The 11256-nt window shown below is 37.4% G+C and overlaps 1 protein-coding gene across 2 annotated transcripts; it reads left to right on the top strand.

The window, feature by feature from the left end:
- Positions 1 to 411: 411 nt before the first annotated feature.
- LOC129576350 (tubulin beta-1 chain) lies at positions 412 to 10270 on the top strand. Of its 2 annotated transcripts, XM_055461301.1 has the most exons (3): positions 412 to 1105; positions 8419 to 9604; positions 9824 to 10270. In XM_055461301.1, the coding sequence occupies exons 1-3, from the start codon at positions 818 to 820 to the stop codon at positions 9922 to 9924; spliced, it is 1575 nt and encodes a 524-aa protein (XP_055317276.1). In that variant the 5' UTR covers positions 412 to 817; the 3' UTR covers positions 9925 to 10270. The 2 variants fall into 2 exon arrangements, with proteins under 2 accessions (XP_055317276.1, XP_055317275.1); XM_055461300.1 differs by having other exon boundaries at positions 633 to 1105; positions 8419 to 10270.
- The last annotated feature ends 986 nt before the right edge of the window (positions 10271 to 11256 follow it).

Genomic DNA, 11256 nt, shown 5'->3' with positions numbered 1-11256 from the left:
ATGCGACAGATTGTGTGTGTGCGTACATCTATTTGCTGAAGAACTGGCGAGAGACAGAGTGAGAGAGGAAAAAAACAGCAACCAAATAAGCGACATACCGGCACAACACATAAGGTGCTAGTACCCGTATTTGCTGCTTAAAATGACCAAGTTTAATAGCCAAATTTGTCTTGTATGGATTGAATTTTTTTTCTATCATTCTCCATATATTTCGACTAACAAAAATTGTAGCCAACAATGAAGCCATTGTATCAACATGAATGTTCAGAGGTGCTCCGAAAAAAGACACAAAATCTGAGTCATTCGGTTCGGTTTTTGTGCGGTACATAAATGTTGTGTGTATGTGCTTTTTTTTACTCTACATCTTCAATGCAATTGAATTTCTGTTCGGGCCGAAACCAAAAACCGAAAAACACACAACTACATCGACATATGAAAAGAAACAAGAGAAAAATAAACTACGCGGCTCGGCAGTGTACGTATATTGATTCTATTCTCTGAACGAATATTTTCGTTTTATTCTAATACATTTGAAACGGTTCGTATGGTGCGATATTATCGATTCCACAACTACATTCGGTTGGTGTTTCGGTTTGCATCATCGCACGTTTCACGTCGTGTATAGAAGAAGAACATCGAATCCCGAAGCTGAACACAATTCTAGTGTGCCGAACATTCGGAACGAGAAGTATCGATGTGCGTGTGTGAACGTGAGCAAGAGTTCGTGTCTGTGTCTGCCGCTATTTCGCGCTTCTTCGCTTTCCGACGCATACACTGACGCCGGCAATCGAAAAAGTGACGTCAACCATCCCAATACATGCACATAATTTCAACCAATCAACGTTGCGCATTGGGCGTTGTCGCTACCTCAAAAGCAGTTGAACGTTGGAAATTCATCGCAGTCTTCAATTCGTGTGCGGCATTTGAAGAGATAAGTCGAGTTTTCCAAGTCGAGAAGAAAAAAATCAGTTTTGCAGTTTTTGCATTTTACAGTAATTTTTTATTTTACCAAGTGTTCTATTTAAAAGAAAAAAAAAACCAATTCAAAATGAGAGAAATCGTTCATATTCAAGCTGGTCAATGCGGTAACCAAATTGGTGCTAAGGTGAGTTTCAAACAAAACCTTTTTTTTTTTTTGTTCGTCAATTTTTTTTCCATCAGTTTTACGGCTTTTTTCCTCGTTTCCAAGAAAAAAACACATTGCAAGCAACATGTAAAATCATGTTGAACATTGAAGAAAAGTCCGTTGCTTTGCACAAAATGACACCAAAAAAAAAAAAAACATTTTCATTGATTCTTCTTTTCACTTTAGTTGTTCTTTTTCTCGTTTTATTTGCAAAAAAAAAAATGAAATAGAAATTTTTTTTAACCAATTTTCTTCTATGTTCTGTGAAAACATGACCGTTAACAAAACGAAATGCCTGGTTAAACCGAAAAAAAATGGTTAAGCATGTGTATATGTGTGTAAATGTGACAAAAGAAAAAAGATTGTGCCCATCGAAATTTCCAATTGTGAATCTCGACGTGTGTTAAACCGATAAAATCAGAATTTTCCATTACGACCGAAATGAATAATGATCCGGGCAATTTTCGGTAGAATTTTTTTTCGCAAATCACAATGACGCATTATCCATTGGCAAATTGAGGTCGTCAATTCGTACATATTTTTTTCCACTGTTTTCCATGCGACGGGAGAAACAACATTCTGATACAATGGCGGCTTAATTTTCTATTTATTTGTTAAAATGGCAGATGTTCATTATGTTCGTTCGGGGCTTCAGCATATACACACACACACATTGAGTCGACCGACTCTTGCTGAGATCATGTTCACTCACACATTCACACACACATACGCTCTTGCACGTTAAACAACACCACATCGTACAGTCAAACATGTACCGAATGCGAAGTGAGAGCAAATTCAAACGAACAAACGAAAAAAAAGTGACGCTATTCGAATGCCGCCAACATTTCCAACAAATAAATTAGATTCCGTAGCGCTTAATCCTACATTCATTTCTCACTCACGTAACACACGACCATAGCAGTTGTTGTGCACTCTGCTCTCGGCTCAAACACTCACACACTCACACACACACACACACACATTCATGTACGCATACATTGTCATGTCTCTCGTGCCCAAAAAATTCAAATGCGAATTTCAAAATACCGCAACGGTCGAAATGAAATACACAACAGCAAAAAAGCAGCAACAGCATACAATTCTTCTTTCGTTTGTTCAACACGTTTTAAGCGGATGCCGCTACAAAGTCTCTTTGGAAGTGGCGAGAGCAATCTTTTTCTCGCCTCGTCGGCAGTTTTTCTTCGGCGCTTTTCTCATTCGTTTTTTCTCTTTCTCTCTATCTCTCTCTCTCGCTCTCCCATTTTATTGCTCTTGTCTTCTAAAGTGAAGTGAAATGCGGCTTGCAATTTGATTTATATTTCTCGGTCATTAACTTTCTGTAATATTTTTGAGTTGCATTCACGAATCAAGCGAAGAGAGAGAAAGAGAGAAAAAACGCTGCGAGAAAAGAAAAAAATATGGTCGAATAGAAAAGTGCGCCGCATTTGGAATTGGCTCAAAAGTGACACACCGACGAGGCGCAACGAATGAAAAACGACGTCTGCATTGAAATGCAATGCATTTGGAAACTTCACTCAAATGGGCCCCGTCTCCCTCTCTATCTCTCTCCTTCTCCATTCATTTATATATCTTTCAATTTGAAATGTAATTTCATTTCAAAACGAAAGTCAATGCACATTATCAAGCATTCTCTTTTTTCGCCTGCTGCCCATTTATCTCTCTCTCTCTCTCTCTCTCTCTCTCTCTCTCCGCTCAATTGATATTTTTATTACTGCTGTTGCCTGCAGAAGCCTCATTTTTACCAATAGAACGAAAAGCATATCATTTGCCGAAAATTATTGGTTTTAGCATAAGTGGTGATGTTCATATGCACTTCAAATCAAGCATATTCAAGCCGCATCATGAATCGAAACGTTGGAACGAAGAAGAAAAATGTGCTCGAAACTAAAAGCGGAAAACGAACGAACACACACACACACTCACTCACACACCGCACAACGAAGAACGAGAAAAATCGATGCAATGAAAAGCGGCTGGTCGTTTGCACACAGCAGACAATAGTGTTGCCAGCAAGCACACTTTATGTATATGTCAATCACTCGTTCACTCGTTCAGTTAGTTACACGATAGAGAGCTATGGAGGGAAATAGTATAGTCGAAATGGCATACACAACAATTCGGAAACGAACAAACGAACGAGAAAAAAAAAATATTATATATTCATGCAATATATATATTGCAATGTATTGAGCGTATGGTCTTGCGTGATATTTGGTTCGGTTGGTCGAGTTTGTTCTATCGCGCGCGCTCCTTTCATGCCCAATCCATAATTGTTCGGTATGTTTTGCATGTGTAGTTGTCGTCTTGGCCAAATAATCAAGTGTCGCCAACGTTTGTACGTTGTTCGTTGCTTCGATTCTTCTTTCGTTCGTCATTGCTTCTACGGCGGCTGTTATTGTTGTTGCAATCGTTGCTGCTTCTTCTTCTTTATTTTGTTTTTGTTTTTTTTTTTCATTCGACTACTTCTCGAAGGAATGAAATAGATTCTGACACGCGAATTATAAACGTCCGTGATTCGTGTACACACTTCATTTTCTTCCTCTCTATGTGTCGTTGTTCTCATTCTTGCTTCGTGTACACCACAACACATAGGCACAACCATTCACGCCATACTTGTTGTTTTGTCTATTTGTGTATGGCCAAATATGGAAATAAATGAATAATTCCTTGTAACGAAATACACAGCGGACACATTTAGACAACGAAATTTAATTCTTTTTTTCCTTTGGTGTATAAAAACGACAAATGTGACTTCATCGCCCTGTTTTTCCTTTTGGGTCGACACAGAATCGAGCAAAAAAAAAACAACACCATCAATTTATATATATATGAGACAAATTTGAATTTTAAGAGCAACACGGCTCAAGAGAGAGAGAGAGAGAATGAGAAGCAGTGTAAAAATGTATGAACAATTTACCGGTATGCCACAAACACATACACACACACATAGCGAGAGAGACCAATACAACGGCAACGTTCCATTTTTTACTTATTAATAGCGTATGATGCGATGCGTATCGCAAAATTCATAGTCGTTGAAAGATTGAGCGTCGTTGATTGCTCGCTAGCTAGCTCGATGTGTTTGTGTGATGAAAAGCAATTTGCTGCTCACCACGAACAGAAATATGTGTATGTACTTAGCCGTCTTGAATTTGAAGATCTCCATTTAAGAGCCTTTTGCCTTGGAAAGCAGCAGAAAAAAACAGAAAACAAAATTTTTTTTTTCTTCAAGAGGAGATTATGGTATGAGTGACATGATCATGGAAAATGTACAAAAAGTACAACAGCCAGAATCTAATCATTGAAATTCGATTTTCTTTTTTCTTCGCTGTTGTTGTTTCTCTTCACTGCTTTGCTCTCGCATTTCAATCCACTTCGAAATGTGATGTAATGAATACGACTGTGATTTTGGTTGTGCATTTGGCGTTTCACACAACACACATTTCAACGTGGGTAAACCAGACTCCGAAAAGAATGGAGAAAAAAAATGAAGAATATCTAAAGAAAAAAACGAAACGACATGGAAGAAAAAAACACACTCACACTCAAAACAGAGCCATGGCACAAAAAAAAATAAATATTCGAAATGAATTAATTTTTACAATGTCGATTGTAAAAAGCGGCTTGTTAAGTGTGCCTGAGAGGGAGCCGGCGAACAAGCTGCCGCTTTCATTTGCCGTGTGTTAAGAGATTGGTTTTTTGTGACTTTTGTGCCATTTTTAGGCACTTGCCCACATACGGAAAATCAAATTACAAGAACCGGATATTTAAAATCAAGAAAATCACAACGACCAATGCCAAAATGGAAAGAAACACAATGTGAAAGTAAGAGAATGAACGAATGAAAAAAATCCAGCATAACACGAGCACGACACGTCAGCAACAAACACTCTCGGCGGCGGCAAGTTGGCTAGCGCGCACCAATAATTTTATCATATTTTTCCTTCGTCTATTTGTGCCGACATTTTTTGGTCTCTATGATTTATATTCTTCGCTACTCTCTTTTTTTTATCTATTGTTTTATCGCATTTTTTTCTGACCAACCGGCCAGGAGAGAGAGAGAGTTTGTACCTTTTTATGCATTTGCTCTGTGTTGATCTGTTTCAAAACCGCTGCTGCAATTATTTTCTAACAAAAAGAAGCATTCGCCTTTCATTTTTATAGATGTTCACCTTAATTTGTGCGCTATTGTCGTTACCGTCGCTGTTGCTGGTGGTGACTTCTGAGCGAAGCTCAAACAAATTATCACCTTCCTGTGTTTCTTCTCATCAAACATCATTTTATGAGTATGCGTATCATTATGTCCATTCTTGGTGTTTTTTTTTTGTTCGTTCGCTTCATCTTTCGCTTGAATCAATGAACAAAAAAAAAAGTAACACGTTGTCTTTGTCGTAAGCTAACTGTTGTTGTTGTTGTTCTTCAGTCGAATGAAAAAAGAAGAAGCAGATCATTCGCACTAATTAAGAAATTAGACTAGGAAAGTTTTCATCATCTACAAGCCATACACAATGCGATTGGCAGTTTATCAGTGCGCCCAAACATGAGAAGAACAAATAAGAACCAAAACACCGAGAAAAGAAACGAAAATGAGCGCTAAGAGACAATATAATAATGAGCATTGTTGCTAGAGTTAAAAATTAATAAACGAACTCGAACCACACCTAAACCGATATCGGCAACAGTTTTTCAAAGCCGCACTCAAAGCCGATTATTATGTTATTTCGGTGGGCACTTATTGAATTTAGATCAAGTTGTATGTATTATTTGCTCGTTTGGTTTTTCTGCTCATTGCGAAAGAAAAACAAAAACAATTAAAAGAAGAGTATATGAGAGTGAGTTCAAGCCGATATTTTCTGACAATAAAAAAAAAAATATAGCGGCATACACATACTAAAAATAATCCATACATTTCAAAAATTGTCAATTAGAAATGGATGATGTGTTCAAATTTCCGTTCCACGCCCAATGCTCAATTATGTTCAGTCAAGGATACCCGAAATTGGGTTTCTGATACACAAAATTATGAATAATGAATGAAGAACCGAAAAAAAAATATATGGAGATAGCGAGAAAAAACACACACACAATATGAGTCAAGAAAATCAAAACAACATTGTACATCTGTCCGACAACTCGATCAATGTGGAAAAAAGGCAACAGCAATTGATGATATGTGGCCCATCAAAGGCCATCCAATAAACAGCTATACCATTTGTTTTCAAGGAAATATGAAAATAAATGCGAATAAAAATCAACATGGATAAAGTGGCGTGTACTACATGTCCTTATCAGGAAATTTCATTCATCATTGGCCCATAAATTGGTTCAACCCGGTTTTCTCTTCTTCTCCCAATTCAGTCGCATTCGGCTTTCACATCTACGTTTCGCATTTTATTCCCATACTTGAACACCATTTTAACCATTTTATTGATTTTAATTTGACATCGAAAAATCATTTAATCAAGAATTAATTGAAATGACTCTCACAACCAATTAATGTGCAATCGAAGGAGAAAAAAAAATGCTGCAATAAAATCGAATCCGTCCTCCAATTCGTTAGTAGCAATCAATTCCCATTTTCGAGCCCACAAACAACGAATTACCGAGCCTAAAAAAGAGAGTGAGACCTAGAACTCGAAAGTATGACGCCAGAATCGATACATTTATGTCATTATAATGCTTATTTCTTTTTATAAATTTTTACCCATGCCCGTGTGCGCGAGCGAGCGCACTCGCTAACGCTTCCAATTTCGGCGCGGGCGATTTCATTGAGTTACAATCGGAAACCAAACTTAACGACGACGACGACGTTACTATGACAAAAGCCATACAAAAAAAAAACAAACACCAAACACATTCCGTTCCATTATTATTATATTTTTCACGTAACTCTCTCTCTCTCTCTCTCTCTCTCTCTCTCTCTCTCTCTCGCTCTCTCTCTCTCTCTCTCTCTACTGCATTACATATCGTTTAACAACAATATTATTTCATGTCTGAAGAGTAGTTTGCCTTCTGTTGCCTTTTGGCTTTTCCATTGCGGATAAAATAAATCGATTCATTCATTGTCATTTAAAACAAAAACCAAAACCGACACACACAAAATGAAGAGAGACAGAGAAAAGAGGTCGTGTAGTGTGTGTGTGTATGTTGTTTGGGAAGGAAATTTTCGTTGTTGTGTATAAAATTAGTTGTTTGGTGGCCGAAAGTAAAGGAGTATTTGCAATTTGCTTGGCACTCCCCTACTGTGTGTACCAACTAGCTCTAACCCTGTACCATGCGCTCGGCGGGTACGGAATTTCATCAATAAATAATTATTTAATACACAAACAATGTGTAATTTTTGTATTACATTCACAACTACAGCACTCATCCTGCTTGCTGAACGGCAATAAACGAGCGAAATTCGTTTCAATCAATTTGAGATTTGCTACTCGTCCATAGACAAAATTGTTTCAATGCCCGCCAATTGTTACACATTAACCACACAGATTCTTTTCCATTAAATCTAATCAAAGTAGCTGTAGATGACGACGACATCGATGTTGAATATTTTTCAATGAATTTTATGATGATGATGAATGCGCAGATAATGAGATTCATATTCAATTTCATTTGGTTAATGAACTGTTGAAATTGACGTTTATTGTAGAATCAACAAGATACAGAGTAAAAAAAAAACAACTAAACGCAAAAATCCATGCATAGCGAAACAAGCACGAAAACTTTGAATCTCAATTGCATAGGTGTGTTTCAATGTGTAGTTGTTTGTTGAATAGAAAAAAAAAGTAATAAAACAGAAGAAAAAAAACCTATAAAAACGCCCATTCACTTCATTTCGAATGACATGTGTTGTCGTTGATGAAAGCCATTACTAGCCTGTGCCAACAACAAAACGAATGCTCAATTAAAACTTTGAAAATTTAATTATGACATACGCCCAACATGAAACGACATTCATTCATTCCATGCATTCGTGCCGCAGATACTTGCTTTTGGAAGAGTCCAAATGACTCTTTCCGTCCAACCATTTGCGGCTAGAGCAACTTTTCAAAAAAACCCATCAGTTAATCTTTGGCTATTTACTTTTCGATGTATAGTCAATTTCATAGTATGGGAACAATTGTCACTTGTGCAAAGCATTAGCCTTTTCGGAATTAAAATCGACATGTCGGACCGTTTCAAGCGGAGTTGTTTCTTTTTTTTTTTTCGAATATTTGATCTAATTTTGGATTTGCATTTTTCTTTTTTCTTCCGTTGCAATTGTATAGTTCTGGGAAATCATCTCCGATGAACATGGCATCGATGCTACCGGCGCCTACCACGGTGACAGTGACTTGCAGTTGGAGCGCATCAATGTGTACTACAACGAAGCATCCGGTGGCAAATACGTGCCACGCGCCGTGCTCGTCGATTTGGAACCAGGTACAATGGATTCAGTGCGTTCAGGACCATTCGGGCAAATCTTCCGTCCCGACAACTTCGTGTTCGGTCAATCGGGTGCCGGTAACAACTGGGCCAAGGGACATTACACCGAAGGTGCTGAATTGGTCGATTCAGTATTAGATGTTGTACGTAAAGAAGCCGAATCATGCGATTGCTTGCAAGGTTTCCAATTGACGCATTCCTTGGGAGGTGGTACCGGTTCCGGTATGGGTACCCTTCTCATTTCGAAAATCCGCGAAGAATACCCAGACAGAATTATGAACACATACTCAGTCGTACCATCACCAAAAGTATCAGACACCGTTGTTGAACCATACAATGCCACATTGTCCGTTCATCAATTGGTTGAAAACACCGACGAAACGTACTGTATCGATAACGAAGCCTTGTACGATATCTGCTTTAGAACGCTTAAGCTCACAACACCAACGTACGGAGACTTGAATCACTTGGTATCGTTGACGATGTCGGGTGTCACCACCTGTCTTCGATTCCCTGGTCAATTGAATGCTGATTTACGTAAATTGGCCGTCAACATGGTACCATTTCCACGTCTTCATTTCTTCATGCCTGGTTTTGCACCACTCACATCACGTGGCTCACAACAATACCGTGCCCTCACCGTACCAGAATTGACACAACAAATGTTCGATGCCAAGAACATGATGGCTGCCTGCGATCCACGACACGGTCGCTATCTCACCGTTGCCGCCATCTTCCGTGGTCGTATGTCAATGAAGGAAGTCGACGAACAAATGTTGAACATCCAAAACAAGAACAGCAGCTACTTCGTTGAATGGATTCCAAACAACGTGAAGACCGCCGTTTGTGATATTCCACCACGTGGCTTGAAAATGTCGGCCACTTTCATTGGCAACTCGACCGCCATCCAAGAATTGTTCAAACGTATCTCCGAACAATTCACTGCTATGTTCCGTCGTAAGGCTTTCTTGCATTGGTACACTGGCGAGGGTATGGATGAAATGGAATTCACCGAAGCCGAGAGCAACAGTAAGTTTTCAATTTACTATTCATTTCTCTTCTTTTTTTTTCAACTCTCAAACATTCAGTTTCGATTTACATTCCAATCGATTCACTCCTTTGTTGTTTTCTTTCATTGGAAAACGTTCATTTTTTATTTTCATTTTTTTTGTTTCGATGCACAGCTTTTTATCCCAATGCCCTGTTACTTACCCACACATTTTTCTTCTCTTTCTTTTTGCTCACCAGTGAACGATCTTGTGTCGGAATACCAACAATACCAAGAAGCCACCGCTGATGAGGATGCTGAGTTCGATGAAGAACAAGAAGCCGAAGTTGATGAAAACTAAGCGCCCTAACCGTGCGCCACTCTCAGAGTTTCGATTCAATTACGAAACAAACATCAACATCAACAGCAGCAGCAAAACAGCATAAACAAAAATCTCTATGTATTTTGTGTGAATATATTAACAGTTGTCGTCATTATAAACAAACAATGCAACGCCCGGTATTAAAAGATTTTCGTTTTAATTTTTTTCATCATCGCATGAAAAAAAATCACAAAACAAAATCAAAAACAACAAAAAAAAACAATTTATATTAATTTACAAAAAAAAAATTCCTTTTTGCTACTCAACCAAACAAATCTATTGCTGATCAAAATTAAACAATAAAAACGATACCGTACACCTAAAACCAACGTTTTGTTTAATATTTTCTCACTCTCCCGGTAACTAAAATTAGAAAATCTCTTTGGTTCAGAGGTAGTGTGTGTGTGAGACACTCTCAGCAAACATGTAACAACAAAACAAAAGCAATTTAAAAGACAAATTTTTACAATTAAACAACAAGAACAACAAGAAAAAAAAAATATTGAAATAAAAAAAAAACAATTGGCAGCATGCAAACGAAATAATCATAATTCCCAAGCACAATTTTCTTCATTTTTTTTCTCTTCTTTTTTAAATTTAATTCTCTGTATTCTTTGTTCAATCTTAACCCAACAACAGCAACAGCAGACATGTTTTTGTTCCGTTTAAATTAAGCTAAATAGAATATAGAGTTAATGAAAGGGAAAGAAAATATTGAATGAAAATTGAAAGAAACAATTCGCTTAATAAATAACAATGTCAACTGTTTTAAATGGAACCTGGTTTTTATTCGCATTTTGGCTGTGTTTTTCTTTTCTTCATCCATTTCATTATCCATCCGTTGCATGCTCATCTTTCATTTTTTTTTCTTCTCTTTGTTTCTTTAATGGAAAGTGCAAGGCGAGTTTGAATCTCATGCATCTGAAAAAAAAACCATGATTTTTTTTGCAGTTGGGTATTTATCATCAAAAGACAAAAAAAAAATATGCTAAAAGTCGAAGCGAAAAAAAGAAGAAAAAGAAAAATGCTAATTTTTTTGGCCAAAACATAAATAAGAGCTGTGCGCTTAAAGTAGCATATATATTTATCTCTTTTTTTCCGGAGAAGTGACTGCATAATTCATGATCTCATATGGTTGTGAATCATGTCATATTTTTGCCCCACCTTTGGTAATTTTCATACAAAAATGTAAACAAGTGAAGTGTGTACCACACCGAAAAATGAAGAAATGTAATTATTTGAAAGTGGTTTGTATGTTTGACCGAAATTGTGAACGGAATACAAAATTTTTCCACATTCTAATCGAATAGT

Source organism: Sitodiplosis mosellana, unplaced genomic scaffold (genome assembly GCF_009176505.1).
Source record: "Sitodiplosis mosellana isolate CC-2019 unplaced genomic scaffold, AAFC_SMos_1.0 Smas_scaffold_6181, whole genome shotgun sequence".
In the NCBI taxonomy this organism is placed as follows: Eukaryota; Metazoa; Arthropoda; class Insecta; order Diptera; family Cecidomyiidae; genus Sitodiplosis; species Sitodiplosis mosellana.
The sequence above is the reverse complement of the archived record's forward strand: the minus strand, read 5'-3'. Positions and strand labels throughout refer to the sequence as shown.

Coding starts and splice junctions, on each gene's coding strand:
- LOC129576350 (XM_055461300.1), top strand. CDS start 818: ATGCACATAATTTCAACCAATCAACGTTGCGCATTGGGCGTTGTCGCT. Junction 1,106..8,418: donor GTAACCAAATTGGTGCTAAG/GTGAGTTTCAAA, acceptor GCAATTGTATAG/TTCTGGGAAATCATCTCCGA.